This window comes from Myotis nattereri, assembly GCF_964212035.1.
Source record: "Myotis nattereri genome assembly, chromosome: 3".
Taxonomy (NCBI): domain Eukaryota; kingdom Metazoa; phylum Chordata; class Mammalia; order Chiroptera; family Vespertilionidae; genus Myotis; species Myotis nattereri.
This window is the reverse complement of record NC_138077.1, coordinates 181,750,090-181,775,872: the sequence shown is the minus strand read 5'-3', so window position 1 is coordinate 181,775,872 and position 25,783 is coordinate 181,750,090. Positions and strand designations below refer to the sequence as shown.

Sequence of the window (25,783 nt, the reverse complement as noted above, 5' to 3'; positions counted from 1 at the left end):
AAATATAAAAACTAATTTTTTTGGCTTTATTTACTTTAAAAATCAGATTTAACTTCAGAATTCTTGAAACATTCTCATTTTGTACTTTTTTGAAAAGGTGGAGGGTGGTATCTGATTAAAACAACCAAGATTATGAATAAAAGTGGTCAAAATGTAATTTTAGTTGGCCTCCTTAGATGATAAAACTTACTCTCTTGAAAAAAAGAATAATCACTTAGAAATAGGGCAGAGATAGAAAAGGTTTCAAAATGAAAATAGGAAAATCATTATAAGTAGATATAACAATAGATAAAAATGACAGACTAAATATTTTCTTCCAGTTTTTATATTAGTGGAAATTATGGGTACATTTAAGAATGGAGTGTTATTAATATTAACTGTAAAACTTAGCTATTTTTTAAAGTACCAGTCTACTACAGAAAATGTAGTTTGAAAATTAAATATGTAACTGTTCAAATGATTTTAAGATATCTGTAATTTAAGGGAAATAATTTTGTGCTTGGGACATTTCATCAGTAATAGCTGAATGTATTCTTTTGATCAAGGAAAAATTTAAGTCAAATCAAGCAGCATTAGTTCCTGATAGTGATATTGTAATATTATCAACAGAAAGTTGGTATACTTCACTTACGATATCTGCTCTGCAAGTGAACTCAAATTATTACAACTCTTATTTTCACATTGTTTGATTTATAAATTTTTTCAGTGGGATATTCAAAGTTTGATTCTGCTTATTATTACATTCAATTAGACTGAAAGTGGCAAAAGAGAAACAAGGATATAAAACTGGTAAGTCAACGTCACTTACTGAATCATCTGTGGCAGAAGTTGGCCAACCCTCCCATAACTGATGGCGTACAGGGATACTCGTAAGGTCATACACATTTCTTTTTACCTGCAAAAAAAAAAGAGGCACTGCAATTAAAAATAGGGTTTCCATATGACTTAGGACAATTGCCAATTTATGTGATAACATTGTATTTCCTCTGTTTTCTTCTAGATTCAAAACAAGCATTTGAAACTAGGATAACACAAGTCAGAAAAAGTTTGTAAAAAATATCTAAACCAAATTTAAAAACAGATTCTCAATAAAGGTTAAAAGAAAATTGCAAAAAACAGATTGATGGTTGCCAGAGAAGGAGGGTTGGGAGAATGGGTGAAAAAGGTGAAGGGATTAAGAAATTCAACTTGGCAGTTATAAAATAGTAATGGGGATGTAAACTACTGCATAGGGAATATAGTCAATAATATATATATATATATATATATATATATATATACATCTCCTATCTAATAAAAGAGAAACATGGTAATTAGCCGTATCTCCGCTACCCTTCCCATTGGCTAATCAGGGCGATATACAAATTAACTGCCAGCCAAGATGGCGGCCAGCAGCCAGGCAGCTTGAAGCGAACATGAGGCTTGCTTGCTTCAGTGACGGAGAACTCCAATGTTCCCAGCCTGCCGCTGCCGGACTCTGAGCTTGCAGTTTGAAACATTGTTACAAATATAGAAGCTAAACAAAACCCCAGAAACCTGCTTTCAGCCAGCCGGGATCTCAGAGCTAGAGTTGAAACAGTGTTTCGATTATAAAACCCAAACAAACCAGATACCTGCTTTCAGCAGCGGAGGCCTAAGAGCTGGAGCCAAGCCTCAGAGCTAAAGCTGGCCCAGAATTAAAAAAAAGAAAAAAGGAGCGGTTGGGAGCTTCAGTCACCCACCAGCCTGAAAACCCTCAGCCCCTCACCCAGAATGGCCAGACACCCCAGTGGGGACCCCCACCCTGAAGGGTGTGTGACCAGCTGCACACAGCCATCATCCCTTCATCCAGGCTGGCCAGGAACCCAAGCGGGACCCACACCCTGATCCAGGACATCCCTGAGGGCAAACCAGCTGGCCCCCACCCGTGCACCAGGCCTCTATCCTATATAGTAAAAGGGTAATATGCCTCCCAGCACCGGGATCAGTGGAGCCGCGAGGCCTCCCGGCACCGGATCAGCATGACAGGGGGCAGTGCCCAAACCCCCTGAATGCCCTGTGGCTCTGTGTGTGACAGGGGGCGGGGCCAAAACCTCCCTATCCGCCCTGCTCTGTTCGTGACAGGGGAAGGCACCCAAACCCCCTGATCAGCCCTGCTCTGTGCCTGATAGGGGGGAGCTCCCCAACCCCCCGATTGCCCTGCGGCTCTGTGTGTGACAGGGTGTGGCACCCCAACCTCCCCCTCCCCACGGGCCCTGCTCTGTGTGTGACGGGGTAGATCCATAACCTCCCCATCGGCCCTGCCCTGAGTGTGACAGGGTGTGGCTCCCCAACCCCCTGATCCGCCCTGCTCTGTGGGTGACAGGGGGCAGTGCCCCAACTCCCCTATCGGCCCTACTCTATGACAGGGGGGAGCTCCTCAACCCCCTGATCGGCCCTGCTCTGTGCGTGACAGGGGGGAGCTCCCGAACCCCCTGATGGGCCCTGCTCTGTGCGTGACAGGGGGTGGCACCGCAACCTCCCCATCGACCCTGCCTTGAGTGTGACAGGGGCGGTGCCCCAACCCCCCAATTGGCCCTACCCTGAGCATGACTGAGGGTGGCATCGCAACCTCCCGATCTGCCCTGCTCTGTGCATGACAGGTGGCGGCGCCCCAACTCACCAATCGGCCCTGCTCTGAGCCCCACCAGGGGCTGCACCTAGGGATTGGGCCTGCCCTCTGCCACCCGGGAACAGACCTAAGCCAGCAGGTTGTTATCTCCTGCGGGGTCCCAGACTGCGAGAGGGCACTGGCCGGGCTGTGGGACGCCGCCTCCCCCCGCCCGAGTGCACAAATTTTTGTTCACCGGGCCTCTAGTATGTGTGTGTGTGTGTGTGTGTGTGTGTGTGTGTGTGTGTGTATATATAAAAGGCTCATTTTCTAAGTGTCCTTCGCTCTGTCCAGGTAGTGATGTCATGTAGCAATGCCCAGCTTCCTCTCCCTAGCAATGACTAGCCTCAATGCAGTTTCTTCAGCCCAGGAACACGACCTGCTTTGTAGCCAGTTGGAAACACTTTACACTGTGACCAAATGTCTGTGAAGCATTTTCCCGTGCCTCATCTCATTTGATCCTCACAGAAGTCCTGGAGTAGGTAGATAGGAGACTCAATGGAATCCTATTTTCTTTTCATTAGCCGGAAAACGAAGATTTAGAAAGCTCAGCAACTTGACCCGACTGAAAAGAAGTAAAAAATGGTGGACCTTGAAAATTACTTCAGGTTTTCTCACTGTGCAGAATATAGTCAAACACTGCTGCAGTTAAATATTTTACCCTTTGTTCTCCCTGCCTGATCTACAATAATAATCTGCTTCGTGTTTATATCTACTGCTGGGTTGCTGACAATTACCTGAAAGAGAAGTTGGAGTGCTTCACAGGGCTGGAAAAAGTTTGCTAAATCAGAAAGCAGGTCTAATTAAGCAAGTATGTTCTTATATATATGTAAAAGGCTAAGCTGACTCGCCCATGCACAATACATATAAAGCTCTCACTGGTGCCAATCACATGTGTGTGTTTCGATCTGTCATTGTCGTTGTGAATTTGGTTGACAGTTCTTTTATAGAGAAACAGCGAATAGCAATATTATAAAATTTCTTGTAATTAATTTCCTTTCAATGTGCATAAATTCATGCACTGGGCCACTAGTATTCTAATAACTATCTATGGTGTCAGATGAATACTAGACTTATTGGGGTGATCACTTTGTAAAGAAAATGTCTAACCACTATGCTTCATACCTGAAACTAATCCTATATAATAAAAGCCTAATATGCTAAGTGTCCGGTTAACCAGTCGGCCATTCAAAGAATCAAAGGGTAATATGCTAATGATATGCTAAGGCTGTTCAACCACTCACTATGACGTGCAATGACCACCAGGGGGCAGACCGTCGACCGTTCGACCAGTCACTCTAATGTGCACTGACCACCAGGGGGCAGATGCTCCGACTGGTAGGTTAGCTTGCTGCTGAGGTCTGGCATATCGGGACTGAGCAAGACAGGCCGGACACACCCTAGAGCCCTCCCACAGTCCCTCCCCGGCAGGTAAATCTCCCACATCCCTCACTGGCCCCGATAGTGCACTGGTGGGGTCCCTGGGCCTGGCCTGTGCCCTCTCACAATCCGGGACCCTCGAGGGATGCTGGAGAGCCGCTTTCGGCAGGATCCCACAAGCCAAGCTGAGAGACCCTACTGGTGCATAAATTCGTGCACTGGGCTTCTAGTACAAAATAATATTGAATGTAAACTGTAACTTAAAAATAAAAAAGAAAACCACCCCCTGCTGCCGATTGTTTTTATATATTCCTGGATAGTTTCAAGTTTCTTTTCAGTTAAGAAACTTCAGCTACATAGTACACCTAGGACAAACTATAATTATAAATTTTAATAAACTATATAATTTTTAAATGGTTGAAGATGTAAAATAATTCAAACAAAAGATATGGTTCAAGTTTCTATGTGGGAGAGAGAAGGGTGTTTTTTGTGTGTTTTTTGCAGGGGAGGAGCAGGTAGGAGGAAAAACCTGAAGTTTTCTTTATTATTTGATGTAAGCTTCAAAGATGTAAAAACTAATAAAACAGCACAGATTATTACACTGAAATCATCCAAATTAAAAACTATTTCAATAGAATATTTATTAACTAAATGGTACCTACGAATACACTATTTAGGCCTTTCCTGAAAAGACAATACGGTAATGATACTTTATATTTTTAATATTGTTAAAGATGAAAAACAATTTTCAACATGCAATATTATACCTTTCATTTTAGAAGAGGTAATTTATCAGAATAAAGTGTTGGGAGATTAAACTCTATGTTATCCACTAATTAAGAAGTATCATTTTTTTTCAGTTTTAAACAGGTTATGAAAATTCTATTTTGTTACATATCTACAAATAAGATAAATTATCAAATTATTAAGAATGGAGAGATTACCTTAACTCTTCAGGTTAGTTATGGGATTAAACTACTATAACAAATGAAGCTAGTATTGAATATTGCACATAATACAGGGTGGGGCAAAAGGAGGTTCCAACTGCAAACCTCCTTTTGCCCTACTCTGTATCTCGTACAATAAGACTTCACTATAGAAAACAAGCAGTATTCATTCATGTTTTTAAATGTCCAATTACAGCATTTTGTCTCACATTTCTGTTTGTTATACATAAACACATCTAAGTTACCTTTCCAGTGAAATATATATATTCACTGGGAAAGGTAAAAACAAAAACACAATGTGCAACTCAATCTACTTTTTATCTCTAATGTACACCTGTGAAAAAAGACTTAGTAAATGAGAACTGAAGAGCTTGGAGGAATGGCTTGATCCCTACTCAGTTCAAACAAACAGCTTTTCTTCAAAGGTTCTTAGCAATGGCCAGTCTGCCATGCAGTATTTTGTTTATGGCCAGTCACATTAAGTTTGGAAATTTTCATTAGTCATTATCAACACAACAATTTAGCCAAATTCAACCTCTGACCACTTCCACTAGCTAAGACTATTTTTGTCTTGCTTAAACAATAGTGTTTTTAAAGAGAAGGGTGGTCCACAAACCTAAAGAATTATATTAATAAAAGAAAGGGAAAGAAGAGAGGAGTATGAGATGGGTCTAGGGCTCAAGGCCCAAGAAAACCCTTTCTTAGAGTTATTTTTCAATTATGCTGTCTAGATACACCAAGCTTCATCAACTATTTTGGAAAAAAAAAAAAAAGGCAGGACAAATATTTGTAGTTGTTGGAAAGGTTGCAGCAAGGCTACGCTGTATTGGATAGTATACACAAATACTATGAGTTGAGTATACAAACAAATAACTCTATAAGGGGATTCTTTAAATTCCACCTTAATTCCAAAACACAACAATATGGTATTATGAAATAAACAGTATTTTTCTTCTTTCATTAACTCATTTGTAACTGCACTGAATTGAATAGCATTCCTTTGCTATTGTAAGCCCGAAAAGCATGTTCTGGCTATAGTGTTATGTTGGTATAAAGCGCAACGCCAGACTGATGTGCTGAACAAAAGTGATCAAAGTTAGAGTAATGTTAGCCATTGCACAAGTATCTGGCTTCATTGTTCTCTCCAGAATGACATTTGTTAAGCAACTTGTCATAGAATAAACTGGCTAATGCAGACAGAACTTGGCTGAGAGGGTACAGAGTAAAGCATATTAGGCTAATGTCTGTCCCAATGGAAAAGATAAATTCACGGAGATTCTGAGATTATGCCAAAAGAATTTTGTGTTAAACAACAATCACTAAATAACAACTTAAATACAAATTAGTCTTTCAAAAATAATTCCATGTTTATCAATGCTGTAACCATTGGCAGATTTTAACATTATACTGAAGAAATACATGTGATAAGGTAGCAAAAGTGCAAAGTGGGCAAAGGTTTTATTAATAAAGATATAATCTTTATTGATGGTTTTCTGTAATTAAAATTTTAACTCACAATTCTGCAGGGAAGGAAAAAATCCAAAAAGTATACAAAACAAAAGTAAAAATGATGCTTTTAAAAAATATTAGTATCCTAAAAAACCTGAGAGACAAATTACAGCTATATATAAAAACAATGCAAAGTAATTTAAGGTCGTCATGAATCAAATGAAGGACAGAATTCTCTCACAGAGGGAAAGAAGAATAAAGGACCGGAGGAGGGAGAGAGAGAGAAGGAGGGGGAAGGAAAGAGAGAGATCGAGAGATCATTGACTGATTTGAGAGATTCGAGAGCACTAGAGAGAGGCAGAAAATACACACAGACTGTGGGTGTTGTAGCTGGCATGCCCAGCTGCCATTATTGTTCTACTTCTGATGGAATTTCATCTTTAGAGATTTGTGTTAAATTCCAGTTAAGTACAAGGGGCACTTCACAGGGTAACATTTCCTAAGGGCCTTTTTGTCTTACACAGTTTCTTTGATCAGCACTGACTCAGATAATGCTGAACCTTCATAATCTTTTCAGTTTTTGTTGTGTATTAAGCTCTAAATCTGAGATTTCAGCATGCTAAACTATGCAAATGTTTCAATTAGTTCTGAAGAAATTTAACAAATGCTTTGATTACCAGCTGAACATCAAATTTATGCTATAAACTATACTGTATTTGGATCAAGTGTTCTAGATCGACAATAGATTTTTCCAGTTTGTTTTCTACATTTGTTAAAAAGAGAATTTCATTTTTTACCTATTGCTTCAGATAAGACAGTTGTGACTAAGGAAAAATTTAAATCAGATTAACTTGAAAGTATTAATATGGGACTGATTTACTATTTGCTTTCCATTGTTATCAAAAATCTATATATACACTATAATAACTGTAAGAAATTAAGCAATGATCTCCATGTCAAACTTCATATTTCCTGATGGAAATTTCATTGATGAACACAGCACTGGGAAAAAGATCATTGTATTATGATCTGCTCAATATAAAATCATATGAAATATTCTTCTCCCATAAAGTTTTGAGTTCCATAAATTTTCAAACAATTTTTATTTTTTAAATGTTATCAGAATTTCTTAGAAAGAAGTCTTAGGATGTTACTCTACTAACCTAAGTTTTGAGGCTCAGAATTAGCATCTTATGAGCTGTTTGTACCAGTAGTTATTGAAAAAGAAAAATATAAGACTTGTAGGTAACACCGACAGCTATAATAAAATCATTGCTTGTGAGCTAAATGTTGTTCAAACATTTATCCAAATGAAAACAATTTCTGACAATAGAAGGAAAAGTCACAAAGTTTGAAGTATTGATGCATAATGAGAGGCAAAGAGAAAAATTTCTCATTGTCCAGTTGTTACTGTGGGCAAGTTGGCAGAACATCGCTGAAATTTACTTTACTCAAAGTTAAAAGAGAATAAAACAAGACCACTTCTGGTTTTCACAGCTCTAAACTCCTATGATTTAATGAAAATATTGGAGTTAATCCTAGGTAGAGGAAAAGAAGAGCTAAATATATCTATGACAAGCAAATAATGAGGAAAAGTTTAAACCATTAAGGCTAGAAAATAAAAGAAAAATAGTAAAAAGTTCATTACAACACATCAAAAAGGAATATTACAAATAATTTGATATAATAAGCACTTAAGATGAATTTTTTTCTTGGACAAAAAAAAATCTCAGTTTTCACTTTTTGTACTAAAAAGTCTAGATTTTTAAAAAGTCTAATATTTTCCTCTTATGAGATCTTATTTGAAACTAAAGCCTGTCACACTAGTTTCCCAAATAATTATTCCATCAACCAAATATTACCAGTAAACTATGGTCTGAAAGAACACTACTAGCTCAGTGATCAGGTTGTAAAATTCTATTAATTTATTTCAATATCTTTGCATTTTTGAAATCTGGTCCTGATCCTTCACATACCAAACATTTTAATATAGCAAAAAATAGAAAATATTTCATTGCCATGGGCTTAAAACAGCTATCATTTAGTTAGCATCCTAGTTTCTAGATTTTCTGAATTAAGAATACTATGGCAGCCGTAACCAGTTTGGCTCAGTGGCTAGAGCGTCAGCCTGCGGGCTCAAGGGTCCCAGGTTCGATTCTGGTCAAGGGCATGTACCTTGGCTGCGGGCACATCCCCAATGGGGGTGTGCAGGAGGCAGCTGATCGCAATGTTTCTATGCTCATCGATGTTTCTGACTCTCTATCCCTCTCCCTTCCTCTCTGTAAAAAAGTCTTACCAATCTTAGAAGAAAAAGACTTTTGGTCATATTAGAATCTGAACTTACCCAAATTTTAAATATATCAAACTTTAGACTCCAAATACTTCACACCATCAAATGATGGTCTGGGCAAGAATTTGCTAAGTAATAACTGCACTGAACAAATGAGAGAGAGAGAGAATGAATGAGAATGAATATGAGAATTTAAATCAAAATAAGGCATACAGAGTAGGCTTAGTTCCAGTTTCCTAGCAATCACTGGTGCTCTGAAAGGCTTATAGTTAAGAAACCAATAACTTCTGATCCAGATTGGGTTTTGAACACATATTTCATATCAAAGTCCTTTTCTTTTTCTTCTTCTTCTTTAACAAGTTGTATGCTCATTGCAGTTACACATAAGATGCAAATTAAAACCTCCTAAAAATCCTTCCAGAACAAAAACACTTGAAACCGGATGGCGCTAAGGGAGTGAGAAGGTGGCATCAGTAATCAAATGTTAATTAGCAAGCTTATTTCCCCCTTCCCTCAGGGCTGGCCAGTGCTGGAGAATTCAAATCAGAAATCAATGCTCTAAGTGTTTAACTATTACTTCTTCTCATTAACCATTTAAAAGACTCAGCAATTCTCTCCTCATAAAAACAGTAACTTGAGACATTTCTTTTTCTCAAATACCATTTTTCCAGAAAACAGTAAAGATATTGTTTGAAAAAAAGTATAAAATTGAAGTTGCTTTCATTCAGGCTTTGAGCTTAGTGTATTCTACTCTTTTAAAACATCCCTGGCTCTAACTGAATTCTTCATTCCAACAACTGTAAATTTTGCTTTGTATACTATACTTAAAAAAAATTATTATATCTCTTACCTGTCTGTAAAGAAACTTGACAATTAGCATCATAAGGTATTACTCAAAATTATGAAAATAAAGCCAATCAAATATGGAAACTAGTTGAAAATAGATTTTAGTCATCCTGAAAAACTACCAAGGATAAGATTTCTTTCATTAGAAATATTCATAATTGCCTCTCCTAAAAGTCTGCTGTGGGTGAAAATGATATAAAAATTGCAAAGTTAGATAATGTTAAAGTGAACTAACGATCATAAATGTATTAAAATCCACTCATATCTTTAAAGGGTGAGCCTGGATTGAAAAAAAAAAAAAGAATTCCTAAAGTGCTAAGAAAATGTTTATAGATGAGTAAGACTAAGTATATTTCACAAATAAAAAAGATACTAAATTTTAGGGGGTGAAAAGAAAAATTGTAAAGTTGCAGAAGTTGAAATGCTAAAAAAAAAAAAAAAAGGTGGAACAATTATTTTTATACAACAGTGGTTCTCAAAATGTAGTGCCTGGATAAGCAATACTAGTATTGCCTAGAAACCACTAGATATGAAAATTGGGAGGGACCCACTCCAGACCTGGTGTTATTAGAAACTCAGGGAGCCAGCAATCTGTTTTAACAAGCCCTTGAGATAATTCTCAACAAGCCAACGTTTAAGAAGCACTGTTTTAAGATGTATGAATTATAGGCTCTCCCAGGACAGTTACTGATTCTAAAGTTCTTTGAACTCTGACCTAACATGGCAAGTCTTTGAGAATAATTATGACTAATAATGTTTTGTTATAAACTTTCTAGAAATGCTATAATTTGCTGGATGACATAGGGATCACTTTCAGTCTAGGAAATTAATGAGAGCAGGTACTACCTCTTTACTGTATATTACATATCACTGAAAAAAATTGATAATCCTATATAATAAAGAGCTAATATGCAAATGTTCATCACGCCCTCACAGCGTCACACTGTAAGGGCTCAGACACTCAATACTGGGGAGAGAGGAATAGGGACTAGTCAGGCTGCAGCCCAGGAGAGGAACAAGCCACCCACCCTGCGGTTTCAAGTGCCAGCATCTGTGCCTGTGGCCCGGGAGAGGAACAAGCCACGCACCCTGTGGTTTCAAGAGCCAGCGTCTGTGCCTGCGGCCCGGGAGAGGAACAAGCCACCTGCCCCACAGTCCTGAGTGCCTGCAGCTATGGCCCAGGCGAAACCATCCTCCCATGGTCCCCTGAGGCTGCGGCGGGCCCGGGCAAAGCTGGCCTGGATCCTGAGTGCCTACAGCTGGCCAGGGGGAGGGAATCCTGGGTCCCAGGTGTGGGGTGAGGCAGAGGCGGTTGGGGTGATCAGGCCGGCAGGGGAGCAGTTAGGGGCGATCAGGCCAGTAGGGGAGCAGTTAGGGGCAATCAGGCAGGCAGTCAGGCAGGTGAGTGGTTAGGAGCCAGTGGTCCCAGATTGCGAGAGGCAGTCGGACATCCCCCAAGGGGTCCTGGATTGGAGAAGGGTGCAGGCCAGGATGAGGGATCTCCCTTCCCCCCATGCATGAATTTCGTGCACCGGACATCTAGTTGATAAATAATCTTCATCATTAAAACTCTGTGTTAATCTTTAGTTTTTCTTCCTTAAGCTTAAGTGTGATTACTCTCGGGCTATAATATATATTTGGACACTGCAGTAAAACTGCAGTCACAATAAATGACCTATTGGGCATACTAAATAAACTTGGACAACACCTGTACTGACTGCTGAATTGAAGGAATGTCCTGAACACCAGAGAAACTATAGGGTGTCCCAAAATTCACACAAGAAGTAATTTTGATAGAAAACACAGGTTTATAATTAAAAATTGTAAATTTTTTATTGATTCATAAAGTATACAGTATAGGGTTATGTATGGAATAGCATATCGGGTAAATGGCCTCCACAGCTTTGCTGGCACATACACACTCTTATTGCCTGAGCAGCCGCATTTTCGAAGAAGAATGGTCCAATGATGCCTCCAGCCCCAAATCTGCACCAAACAGTGACACATTGTGGATGCATTTGTTTCTCAACAATCACTCATGGATTTTCTGAACCCCAAATGCGACAATTTTGTAGATTAACCAAGCCATCAAGATGAAAATGAGCCTCATCGAAATTCAGCCACATTTATGCAAAACAGTCATGGAAAATTTCAACAAGAGTGCGTATGTGCCAGCAATGCTGTGGAGGCCATTTATCCGATATACTATTCCATACACAACCCTATACTGTATACTTTATGAATCAATAAAAAATTTACAATTTTTAATTATAAACCTGTGTTTTCTACCAAAATTACTTCTTGCGTGAATTTTGGGACACCCTTTATGTTTGACTTTTTTTTCTTCTCTCTCAGAGACTAGCTGACACAAGACCCAAAGGAAAAACAGTTAAGAGGTTTAACTTCGTATCAGTTAGTCAAGACCTTGTCCTAGAGGGAAATATTTCCTCTCTATACTTTTTATAAACATGAGAGGCAAAGTTTTTCCAACTACTTAATGTTTTTTATTACCTGCAATGAATAAAACATATATTATCCAATAAGTGCTCTTAAATTTTCCCATTTTAAAATCATGTAAGTTCACCAATTTATAATCCCTTGCACAAAGAAAAACACTAAGTAAGTCAAAGGTCAACCCTAGAAATAACTACAATAAAAGAACATTTCTAGGAGTGTTAATTTAACCAAAAATCGTTTTATAAAATTCAATTTTATGTACTACTTCAAAGATTGGTCACATAAACCAAGAAATTTTTTATTTTGAAGTCTGAATTTTAGTAGCCAAACAATTTGATACAATCTCAGAAGCAGCATGCAAGTTAATCTTAAAGACATAATCATACATGTAAACCAAATATTTAGTTACAAGAATATTCATTGCACATGCAAAGTTGGCACAATCTTAATATCCAATAATATAATAGCTAAATAAATGAAATACCATGCAGTCATTAAAATGATATGTAGAACCAGGGTCAGTCAAATACAGCCCAGAGACCAAATCCAGTATGCTGTCTGCGTCTGTAAATAAAATTGTGTTCCATTTGTTTATATACTGTCTGTGACTGCTTTTGCACTATCATGATGGTATAGTTGAGTAGATGCAGTAGAAACTGTATGGCTTGCAAAGCCTAAAATGTATATTAACTAGCCTTTATAGAAAAAGTTTGCTAACTCTCTGATGTAGAAGAATATTTAATAACATTTAAAGTTGTTAATAATTAAAGAAAACCAGGTTACAAAATTATGTACCTTTCTGCTTACTAAGTTACATACAAATTATTATGTACATACATATATGTATGTATACTATATGTATGTACGTATGTATACTATATGTATGCACAGAAAAAGATACATAACAAATGTTAAAATTTGTTCCCCCTCTATCATGGAATTCTGACTCATTTTTATTTCGGTATGTCTATCTTTTCTGTTTCTATTATTTCTGTAATAAGAAAAATATTTAAATTTTAGTTTTGTCCTGGCCTGATGGCTCAGTTATTGGAGTGTTGTCCTGTATACAGAAAGATTGTGGGTTCAATTCCATCAAGGCACATACCTAAGTTGTGGGATTGATCCCTGGTTGGGGCACACAAAGGCGGCAATCAACAGATGTCTCTCTCTCTCTCAAATCAATAAATATACCCTCTGGTGAAGATAAAAAAACAACTAGGTTTTATGTTAATATCATCCTCACAATACCTTTCACATATATTATCATCTTCATTTTACAAATAAGGAAACTGAGGCTCAGAGACAAATAATTTGCCTTAGGTTACTCATGTTTGTAAATGGTGAGATTAGATTTAATTTAGTTCTGCGAGTCTAGATTCTTCCACGACTATGACATATCTTCTCTTACACTGGATTTCCTCTTCTATAAAGAGATGCAATAATTATCTTTAAAATTCTTTTCTGCCTGACCCTCTTATAATTGCAAGGTGTAAGAATTTTCTGAGACCATTTGTACTTACTCTGAATAGTGGACATTAAGTGGTAACATATAAGAGTGACCAACTATGAGCAAAACCTCTGCCATGAGATCAAGTGAGTCTTTTCACACCTATTGTGCTGCAACCCTTACAGGCTGTCGATTTTGTACTTTTAAGTGCTACAAAGGAAGGACAAGGTCAGATCAAACAGCAACTTGTTATTGTTTCAACAACTGAATGCTGCCTTCACAGTAAGAGAGCAGTTCCTGGTGTCACACACAGCAGGAAAAGAAATAGCAAGATTAAAAAATAATTCAAGGAAAATACATCATGGTAAAAGGAGAACAATTAGAACAGTAAACAAACTTTATGATATGAGGGTTAGCAAAAGTTCTTCCTCCTATTAATTTTTGCCCAATGCCTTCTGTGTCTCCACTCCTTACTGATGTAAGAGTTTTATATAGAATAATACAAAAACATTGGCACTATGAACCTGCTTCTGCTACTTTGCCAATATACAGTAAATCAATTAAGCCCTATCTTGTTATTCTAGTTTTCCTTCTCTCAACAGCTGTGCACTCTTGCTAACCCTTGCTCTATGCTTTTCATTTGGAAAAAGGAAACCCTGAGTCAAATATTTGTATGATTTGCAACCTCTGTAAGTTCTAAAATAAAATTGCATCTATAAGAAAGATGCGAGGTGATGCCTTATTCTGCCAATTTTTTAAATAGAATTGCATTTTCTTTTAAGGTTTACATATACGCATATACACATGTGCATGCACAAATTAAACTACTTGCCCAAATGCCATTCAGTTAATTAATATCTAAGTCAGGATAATAATGTAGGTTTTAAAAATTCTTAATCCATTTCTTCTTTCTTCATAAAAAATGTGTCTTTTTTTCTTAAAGACTATAACAAAGTTCAAATTTTTTAAAATGCTGACAATTTTACTGTTTTGAGCAAAGACCCATCTTTATATTTTGATGAAGACTGTATCCTTTCCCACTCTGGTAGCACCACATTGATGCTTAGACATGATGTTTATGTCTGCTGTGCTGCTTTCTGTTACCTATCCAGTCCTTTGCCTTTTTGAGATGTGAAAAAAAAAAAAAAAAAAGGTGGTGGGAACCATTAGCAATGGAACTCCAGTCTATAATGAGGTCTCATAATTTTATCTTTGCTTGTTAACAAAAAATGCAAAAAAGAAAGACAACAAAGGGACTTAGTGTTGGGGTCTGCCATGAATACTAAAGTGGCGGGGGATGGGGGCTCCTCAAGGGAAAATAAACCATTCAAGTTACTCACATCAAGAAGAAAGTTTGGGAACAACTAGGCCAGTGTTTGCATTTGGGGCCCTGGAGTCAGGAGAGTTGCATTTCCCTTCATGCTACTTAACCAAGGCAGCAGAGACAACCTACTTAATATCTACTTTAGGAGATATTAAGTCATCTCTAACGAACAGCCCTAAGAGATATTTAAAAATGTGTCTGGTCAGGTTTTCTGATTCAAACTTGCTACTTTGCAAGATGATCTTTCAGAATTACTGTGTCTGAAAGAGATGTGGGTGGGAGAATAGGGAGGATATCTTAAGGAAAGTACCCGCCTGGACTAACAGCTAAGTTATAAAAAGAGGATAGACACCAAAGTTACTTATCTAGTTAATTTTAGGTGAAGGAGGTAGAGTTGGAAACTGATTCCAAATGATAATATTAAAGCTTATCAAAGTGACTGACAGTATGAATGAAAGTCCAATACTGCACACCAACCCCTATCTAAATAAAGACTGATGCTGCCAACGCTCAGGAACTACCTGGAGCTGGCTTTTAACTATGGCAGTTAAAGCCCCACCCCAAGGATCTCACCCATTTGGGCGGCTCTGAAATACAAACTCAGCTGTTTTATAAAGAAAACAACAAGAACACCTTAGCATCTCCACTTACTGTATTATTAACATCAGAAATGGTTTTTTAATCACATCATGCATTAAATAAGCAGGCTTTCTAAATAAACTGTCTTAGTCTCTGGTTAAAAAAAAAATTATTCCTATTTATTCATTAACAAAGCTATTCCTTAGCTCATCCCTGCCATAACCTACTCTATTCAAAACCATATGGGAAAGGACATTAAAAAACCGCCACAAACCATAGACTTCTGGTATTAGTGCTACACACTGCATACCCCTATTCATTATTCTACCTCCCTTGTTTAATCTATCATTAAGATTCAGTGACCCTACACTAAATTTAAAGCAGATCCTTCCTTCCTCCCATGCCTAAATTCACATACTTTTCTAGTTGGGGATGCCCTCAAGTATTAACAACTCTACGGGGTTTCTCTAATCTCAGCTCTGAACTATGTCATGCTATAGAACCAAGAAATTGCAGTTTTACATCTCTAACTATGGAGGCTTCCATAAAAAAGGACCATATAATTTACTTAATAAGATAAAGGGGGGGAAAATCACCATTTAATAAGTATTTTTTTTTCATTGTAAATGGTAAAAGGCTCATGGAGACATTGTCATCTACTGTGTTGTCTTAAAGGTGACTAATACCTTGAGGGATTACTCCAACTGCATTCATCACAGAGTTTAGAATTTTAAATAATGGGGAAATTTCAGGTGTTGACTATGTTAATAAATTGAAAACAACAACAACACAAAAAACAACCCCAACATGATTTAAATATGTAGTGGATAAAACAACCATAATGGGAAAAAGAGATTTCAAGAAGTTAGTAAGATCCTATTTCTAGGCTATATTAACATCATTTTCAAATTACAAACAAAAAAATCTAATGTACAATGTGGCAAATAAAGAGTACACAATTGTGTATATAGAACTCTCTGTGATGACAGAAATGTTCTATATTTGTGCTCTCCAACAGGGTAGCCATTAGCCCTATGTGGCTACTGAGCACCTAAAACATAGCAAGTATGACTAAGGAACATAATTTTTAACTATTTAATTTTAATTAAATTGCTACATGTGGCTAGTAACTACCCTAGTGGACAGTGAATTAAGATTACTTAAAGTGGAGAATACAAAGCAACATAAAAACATACCACTGCTAAAACTAAATACTTACATGCTTCATCTCAGAGAGTTAATGAAATAAAAAACACTTCTGCCTTCTTACAAAAAGCATATCATCTCTTTTCCAGTAGATCATTAACCCCCATCCCAATCGTTGCCAAAGAAATGCTACTCACTGTTCACTTAAGTGGCTAAGTCTTCCTCCATAGATTTGGAACATGTATTAGTTCAAATACACTAAATAATCATAAATCTCAAATTACTGTCAGGTACAAATTAATATAGTTTATACTAATAGCTAACTCAAAGGGATATTTCAGAGGTTCTGATCAAAGATATCCTATCTTCAAACAAGTTGGGTGTTGTTTGTATGTTTTTGCTCAAATGAATAGACATTGTCATGCATTCCAAAATAAATGGCAAATGCATTTGATCATAGTTTTTGTTATGTTTCACTGCATTTTGCCAGCACTAAATAAATTTGAGGGTGCCTATTTTTTGAAAATTGTGACAGCTGGCAATCGCATCCTATGAAAGCCAGTTGTTTCAGAGCATCAGTCTCTGACATCCAAACATTACCACTCCTTCACGATGTATACTGAAAAAAATGATGGGAATAGCTGTTGCTAAAGTAGAGCTAGACCTTAATCACCTTGTACATGTTAAAGTTAACCTTGAAATCTTCTGTACTTGTGTATGTTTGTGGTTCTTTCATTTATCCATTCAACATACATTTGGTGAGGATATCTTAAGTTCGAGACTCTCTGATAAGTCACTGAGAGCAGCTTTCTCAAATCCAAATGTCTAGGGCAGCCAGATAGGTAAGCTCACATGAGTGAATATGATGGGTAAATGGCATTCCATCTTAGTTTTTAAGGAAGCAATATTTGGGTATAAGAGACTATGGCAATATACACTTTTCCAAAGAGGACTTAACAGAAAGCCCAGAGATATATGAAAACATGCTCAAAGTCACTAACCATCCAAGAGATGCAAATCAAAAAAACAATGAGGTACCATCTCACACCTGTCAGAATGGCTATCATCAACAAATCAATAAACAAGTGCTGGAGAGTATGTGGAGAAAAAGGAACCCTCTTGCACTGCTGGTGGGAATGCAGACTGGTGCTGGCGAGGATGTGGAGAAAAAGGAACCCTCCTACACCAGTGGTCGGCAAACCATGGCTCGTGAGCCACATGTGGCTCTTTGGACCCTTGAGTGTGGCTCTTCCACAAAATACCACGTCTGGGCGCGCATGTACAGTGCGATTGAAACTTCGTGGCCCATGCGTAGAAGTCGGTTTTCGGCCTGGGCAAGTCTATTTTGAAGAAGTGGCATTAGAAGAAGTGGGGGGTGTCAGTCGGTTGGGCGACAGGAGAGGAGGCACAAGCTGGCCGCGGGATACGCAGCGTGGCGGGGAGGCGCGCGCGATTTATGCACAAGTTGAGTGAGCCAGTTATTCAGCAGTCTCATTGTGCAGTGGTTAGTGCTAGTCGCGTCCGTTTTTAGCAAAGGCCAGCTTAGGAGTACCCTAATTAAGTTAATAACAATGTACCTACCTATATAGTTTAAATTTAAAAAATTTGGCTCTCAAAAGAAATTTCAATCGTACTGTTGATATTTGGCTCTGTTGACTAATGAGTTTGCCGACCACTGTCCTACACTGCTGATGGGAATGCAGACTGGTGTAGCCACTGTGGAAGACAGTATGGAGTTTCCTCAGGAAGCTGGGAATGGAACTCCCATTTGACCCAGTAATCCCACTTCTAGGACTATATCCCAAGAAACCAGAAACACCAATCAGAAAGGATATATGCACCCCTATGTCCAGAGCAGCACAATTTACAACAGTTGAGATTTGGAAACAACATAAATGCCCATCAGCAGATGAGTGGATTAAAAACCTGTGGTACATCTACAAAATGGAATACTATGCTGCTACAAAAAAGAAGGAACTTTTACCACTTGCAACAGCATGGATGGAACTGGAGAGCATTATGCTAAGTGAAATAAGCCAGTAGGAGAAAGATAAATATCATATGATCTCACTCATATGTGGGATACAGTGATCAACACAATTTGATGAACAAGAATAGATCCAGAGACAAATGGTCAGGGAGTGGGGGGAGGTTAGAGAGCAACCAAAGGACTTGTATGCATGCATATTAGCATAACCAAGGGACACAGACACTGGGGTGGTGGGGGCTTGCCTGGGGTGGGAATAACTGGGGGGGGGGTGTCAATTGGGGAAAAAGGAAACATATGTAAAACTTTAGACAATAAATAAAAATAAAAATAAAAAGAAGAGAGAGAGAGACTATGACAAACCGGAGAGCATGCCTCATCCAAGAAGGCAGCTGCTACTCCAGAAAAGCTGATTGTTGCTATGAAAAATCTGGGGTTTGGTGTTGCCAGAATTTTCTGATTCTTTAAGAGAAGCCAGAAACCAGGAATCCTGTTTTGGTTTGTATTTTTTTTTTTAAACAAGAAGTTTATTTAAACAACAAGACACTTGAGTTGAAGGGAAAACTATCTAGGATTCATTTTTTTAGAGTAATTTATCCCTACTTAAAGACAGATTGCCCTACATGTAACAGCTACGTACAAAAAAGTTATAAAACTGTCCTTGGTTTTACAATGATAAATGAAAAACATTAAAATTCTCCAATCAAACAAGGTATGCAAGAATTTTTATGTTATTCTTTTTTTGTTAAACAGTGAGAGCAAAATAACTTACTGGAATATAAAGATAAGAGCTGGATGAGCATGCCAGTAATGGAGAAAGGGGGTGTTTTCACAGAACCAGTATTTTTTCCCCATCCCATCTCCATTTGATGCAGATCAAAACATACCATTGGCCATTTAGTTAAAAAAAAATTGCAAATGCTTGTGCACATACATCGGTTACTTTATGTACAATAAAAGAATGAGGAAGGGGAAAATGAAAGAATAGAGAAAACTATACTGTAGTAGTCAGATGTGTTGAAACCAAATTGCAGTTTTCTAATTAAAAATGTCTTCTTGGTCTGGTGGAACAGAGTTCTGGAGTAAAGTAGCAGGTTCACTTTTTAGTAGACCCCTCCTGTCTGCTGCTGGAACACATCAATTGTATCTTCATCCTCCATTTCCAACTGTGCAGGTGTGTCTGTTTCATTGATTGGCTGCCCGTCAAATCGGAATCTGATCTGCCTCATTGACAAACCCTGTTGTTCCCAATAGGTTTTCATTAGTTTACTAAGTGGTGTATGCCTCTTAATCTTAAACTGCACCACATAACCATCCTGCCCTGCCACCTTCAAATTAATATGATCGTTGCTCTCAGTCATGACTCCTTCCTTGGGCTTTTCGTTGGCCATGGCGAGCGCCGGAGTCTCCTCAGCTGCCACTTCACAAAAGAGGTACCAGGTCCACAGCAAACGAGCACACAAGCAGCACCAGGAGCCTTGGTTTGTATTTTAAATGGGAAGCCTCCTAACTTTTAAATATTGACAGCCAGTTCAAATTTAAGACATTGTAGGACCAAAACGGGTAGCCAAACAAAAGCCTTACAGTTGCCAGTTGCAACCTCTGCAAGAGAGATACAAAGATAGACACAATATCCTTGTCTTCAGGGTAGTCACAGCCCTGTGAAGGTTGCAACCAGAAATAAATTCATGGTATGATGTGATTATTATTATGATAAAGTTATCAGTAAAGTTTTAGGAAGGCACAGAGAAGAGACAAATATAACAGCTGCAACTACCATTTATTCAATGCCAGGGCACTGACCTAAGTACTTTGAATATGTGACTACATTTCATGCACATACTAAGACTGTAGGTACAAAAATGGCTTTATTATGTGGTAGAACTGGTTTTCAACCCTACTTTTCTTTTTTCCAAATTCACAGATCTTGCCCTAGCCGGTTTGGCTCTGTGGATAGAGTTGGCTTGCAGACCGAAGGGCCCCGGGTTCGATTCCAATCAAGGGCACATATCTCAGTGGCAGGTTTCTCCCTGGCCTGGCCCTGTTCAGGGCTTGTGTAGGAAGCAACCAATTGATGTGTTTCTCTCACATCAATGTTTCTCTCTGTCTTTCCCTCTCTCTAAAAAGCAATGGAAAAAATATCCTTGGGTGAGGATTAAAAAATAAACAAATTCACAAATCTATGGTTTCCGCCCCCTACCATATCATACTATTACTCATTGCTCCAAATAAAAGTCTTAGTTTCTGAAGGTGAATCTATGAACATTTAAGCATGAAACGAATTCCTTTTGCGTTCAACTTATTTAAGAAAAAAAAGAGAATATTTTAGATAGTCTTTTAATGTCATTATCACGCATTAATTATCTTCCAGAGATATTTATAAGGCACATGTTTAAGATGTAATCTTTAGACATTAACAGTTGAGCTGTAGTAGTATATTTTTGCATCATGAAATTTAAAAAAAATCTTTATTGTTGAAAGTATTACAGATGTCATGCCCCCTCCCCCATGAGCACCTCCACCATGCTCTTGCCCACTCCCCAGCCTTCCCAGCGCTATAGTCTGTGCCCATGGGTTATGCACATAAGTTTTTTGGTTAATCTCTTCCCGTGCCCCCGCTTCCTTCTGAGATACACCAGTCCCTTGCATTTTTCAATGCTTCTGGATCTGTTTTGTTTATGTTTATTTTGTTCATTTGATTACACACATAAGTTAGATCATGTGATACTTGCCTTTCTATGACTGGCTTATTTTGCTTAGTATAATGCTCTCCAGGTCCCTCCATGCTGTCTCAAAGGGTAAGAGATCCTTCCTTTTTACAGCTGCATAGTATTCCATGTGTAAATGTAGAACAGTTTTTATATTCAATCATCTTCTGATGGCACTTGAGCTGTTTCCAGATCTTAGCTGTTGTAAATTCTGCTGCTATGAATATATTGGTACATACATTCTTTCTGATTGGTGTGACGGAGGAAACCAAGGTTCGCCGCCTGCTGCTGCCGGCCTCTGAGCTGCAACTCTAAGAAACACTGTTGCAAATATAGAAGGTAAACGTTCCCCAGAAACCTGCTTTCAGCCAGCCGGGCTTCAGCCAGCAGGATCGCAACAGTGTTACAATTATAGAACCCAAACAAACCCAGATCCCTGCTTTCAGCAGCGGAGGTCTGCAGCGGAGGTCCCATAGCTGGAGCCGAGCCTCAGAGCTAAAACCGGCTCTCAGCTCCAGTGACAGCCATAGAAGGTAAATAAATCCCAGAATAAAAAAAGAAAAAAAGGAGAGGTTGGGAGCCTCAGTTGCCCGCCAACCTGAAAACAGCCATCATCCCCTCACCCAGACTGGCCAGGCACCCCAGTGGGGACCCCCACCCTGAAGCAACAAGATGGTGGCTAATTTGCATACTGAAGGCAGACAGCAGCAGGAAAGGCTGTCCACTGTCCGGGACCGGTTCTGTGACCCTGCTGGGCGGGGGGCAGTGCTTGAGGCTGTCCACGGGACCAAGACACGGATCTGTGACCCAGCCGGGCGGGGGGTAGTGCTTGAGGCTGTCCACGGTCCTGGGACCCGGATCTGTGACCCTTCCCGGCGGGGCAGCAGCTCGCACAGGGGTGGATTGGCCGGGGTTGGGCAGGGCAGGACGCCTGGATTCCGCCAAGCCCCAGTCACTCTGGGCAGGTGAGCAGTGCAGAGAGCCTCTGGACAGGGGAGGCAGGCCGGCGGAGGGCGGCCTGTACTCCCCACATGGCGGTGGTGACAGCTGTGAGTGCGCCAAGCGGAGCCTACAGGCCGAGCTGAAGTAGCGCCTGCAGGCCATCAGCGCCCAGGAGTGGCTGCGCAAGATCCGCCTCCTGGCCCAGAAGGTGCAGGATCGCAGGGACAGCCACCGTCGCGGGCCAGACTGACGTCCTCCTGGCCACACCACGGGGGTTTGCGGATCTGCAAACCCAGAGGCCTCTGGTGTGCACATCCCCCCTGGCATGTGAACATCCCCCAGCACACTGTCACCCTCCCACACCTGCAACAGTTGCAAACCAAGGCGTGCACAAGTTCCTCCCGCCTCTCCACTGCACTTCCATCAACCCGGCATGCCTAACACCCCCACAGGATGTGCACACATCCCCTCTGATGCGCTTACGTCCTTTGGAGAGTGTCTGGGTGTTCTGGGTGCTGAGAGTGGGCGCCTGTGAGATGACAGTGAGAGGGCGGAGTGGTGATGCCCTGTTCCCACGGAGGCCAGTGCAGCTATGAGATCACCTCTGGGTGGTTAATGCAGGTGCTGAGGCAGGAGCAGGTGCAGACAGACACACCTGGTGGGCGCGGGCGGCCCTCGCTGAGGTGCCTTCGGTCAGCGTTCAAGATCAAGAACCCAGAGGTGGAGAGGAATTCCGTCCTCTCAGTGAAACAGTGGGATAGTCGGGGCGACTGTAGAGAAGGAATGTGCACTTTGGGTGCCAGCACCCATGAGTGAAGGCTGCCCTGACTGAGCCTCGCTTGCTTGGGGCCTAGCGCACTCCTGCCAGGCAGCGGGTGACAGGACATGCTTTTCTGAATTGATGACAGAAAACGTTGATTCTCCTGCTGCCCTCGAAGGTGGAAAGTGAAGTGTGGAGACATGTGGGGAGTGAGCGAGGTTCCCTGTCTGGGGGTTCCAAATCTGCTGTTGGTTTCTTTCACCGCTGACTAGAGATATAGAGGGTGTCCCCCCAAAATGTATACACACTTTGAATACCTACTAATTCCAATGGTTTTAAGCATAAGAAAGAAACAACAATGGAGCTGTTATTTGTTAAAAGTGTGGGCACAAACAGGTAGTTGGACATTCCCTGAGGGGTCTCAGATTGGAAAGGGTGAAGGCCAGACTGAGGGGCCCCTTTCCTTCCCCCCCACCCCAATTTCGTGCACCGGGCTACTAGTATATATATAAAGAGCCAGGGTCCCTAACGACCAAAGGTGCAACCAAACACCAGAAGTCAGTGCTAGGTTGCCAGGGTGACCCAGCACTGACTGCAGTCAGTGCCAATGCAGCGACCTAGCAAGGACTGCTGAGGGGGCTGCGAATCAGGCCCAGAGAGAGGCCTGCAGAGAGCGAGGGAGGCAGGGTCTGATCCACAGCCTCTGTGGCAGCTGTTGATCAGCTGTTGCCTCTTTCTCTCCAGTCTTCCCCAGCAGTCCTGCCTCTGTTTCTCTCCAGGCCTCCACTTGGGCTGCTAATCAGCCCTGCCTCTTTGACCAGGCCCAGAGATAGGCCTGGAGACGCTGACTGGCATAGAAACTGACCAATCAGAATGTAATGTGAGTTAAGTAGTACCAAGAGCCAATGGCTGCCTAGGAGCCGGAGCTTTTGATGCTGACTGGCATCAGAACCGACCAATCATAACTAATCTGGGTGAACTGCGAAGGCAGAACCTAAGGTGGGGCTGAGGAGGGGTTTTAGGCCAACATTGTTTGGTGTAAAGTGTAAGAAAGCGGTTCAAGTTTTTAATGACTGCCTTGGCAGTATAGTGCATATGGCTGGCTATCAGTCCAGATATAGGGATTATGTGTTTTTGTCTGCCAAGAGCATCTCCTCCTGCTAAAAAAGTCCCCCCCCCCTTTAAGCAATCCTATCCTATATAATCTATCTATACTAATAAAAGGGTAATATACTAATTAGGCCGGGTCGACCGGCTAACTTCCAGACATCCGACTTCCTTCAGACAAAGCCATGGTGGTGGGGGCTGAGGAAGAGGCTGTTAGGGGCGATCAGGCCAGCAGTGGAGGGCAGTTGGGAGCAACCAGGCCAGCAGGGGAGGGCCAGTGGGGGAGAGATCAGGCCAGCAAGGGAGGACAGTTGGGGGAGAGATCAGGCTGGGAGGGGAGGGCAGTTGGGGGTGAGATCAGGCCAGCAGGGGAGGGCAGTTGGGGGCGACCAGGCCAGCAGAGGAGGGCACTTGGGGGCAAGATCAGGCCGGCAGGGGAGGGCAGTTGGGAGCAAGAACAGGCTGGCAGGAGAGGGCAGTTGGGGGCAATTGGGCTGGCAGAGGAGCAGTTAGGTGTCAATCAGGCTGGCAGGGGAGTGGTTAGGGGGTGATCAGGGTGGCAGGCAGAAGCGGTTAGGGGCAATCAGGCAGGCAGGCAGGCGAGCCGTTGGGAGCAAGCAGTCCCAGATTGTGTGACTGCTAAACCGGCAGTTGGACATCCCCCAAGGGGTCCCAGATTGGAGAGGTTGCAGGCTGGGCTGAGGGCCACCCCGCCTCCCCAGTGCACGAATTTCATGCACTGAGACTCTAGTGTTGAATAAGAGTGGTGAGAGCAAACATCCCTGTCTTGTTCCTGTTCTTAGAGGGAATTATTTCAGTTTTTGCCCATTGAGTATGATGTTTGCTATAGGTTTATCATATACAGTCTTTATCATATTGAAGTATGATCCTTCTATTTCCACTTTGCTGAGAATTTTTATCAAAAATTGGTGTTGGGTTTTGCCAATTGCTTTTTTTTTTTCATTTATTGATATAATCATGCAGTTTTTGTCTTTCAATTCGTTTATGTGATGTATCACATTTACTGATTTGCAAAATGTTGTACCAGCCTTGCATACCAAGACTAAATCCCACCTGGTCATGGTGTATGATCTCTTTAATATGTTGTTGGATCCAATTTGCTAATAATTTTAGCATTTATATTCAACTGAGATACTGGCCTGCAATTCTCTTTCTTTATAGTGTCTTTATATGGTTTTGGGAGTAGGATAATGCTGGCCTCATAAAAAGAGCTTGGATTTCTTGGATGGTTTTCTCTTGGATTTCTTAGAATAGTTTAGGAGGATAGGTATTAGTTCTTCTTTGAATGTTTGGTATACTCTCCTGTGAAGCCATCAGGACCAGGGCTTTTGTTTGCTGGCTGTTTTTTTTTTTTTTTTTTTTTATTACTGCTTCAATTTCACCAGGTGTTATTGTCCTATTCAGGTTTTCTGATTCTTCCTGATTTAGTTTTGGAAGATTGTATTTTTCCTAGAAATTTGCCCATTTTATCCAGGTTGTCCAGCTTATTGGTATATAGTTGTTCATAGTATTTTCTTACAATCCTTTGCATTTCTGTGATGTTAGTTGTTATCTCACCTCTTTTCTTTCTAATTTTATTTATTTGGGTCCTTTCTCTTTGTTTCTTGATGAATCTGGCTAATGGTTCATCAATCTTGCTTATCTTTTCGAAGAACCAGCTCTTGGACTCATTGATCTTTTTTCTTCTTTTTTTCAGTCTCTATGTCACTTAACACCCTGGAAGATACTTATAAGGCACATGTTCTAGATGTGATTTTTAGAAAT

General features: G+C 40.3%; 2 protein-coding genes across 2 annotated transcripts in view; both read right to left on the bottom strand.

The window, feature by feature from the left end:
- The window catches only part of FAF1 (Fas associated factor 1), a 387,465-nt gene that overhangs the window by 181,119 nt on the left and 180,563 nt on the right, over window positions 1-25,783 (bottom strand). Inside the window, exon 8 of the mRNA XM_081087160.1 lies at window positions 809-895. Coding sequence (XP_080943286.1) covers window positions 809-895 — 87 coding nt within the window. The remainder of the gene's footprint in view (window positions 1-808; window positions 896-25,783) is intronic.
- Window positions 19,585-19,872, bottom strand: LOC308516837 (small ubiquitin-related modifier 2-like; the record flags this gene model as incomplete). Its single annotated transcript, XM_081087964.1, has 1 exon — window positions 19,585-19,872. The coding sequence occupies one exon, from the start codon at window positions 19,870-19,872 to the stop codon at window positions 19,585-19,587; it is 288 nt and encodes a 95-aa protein (XP_080944090.1).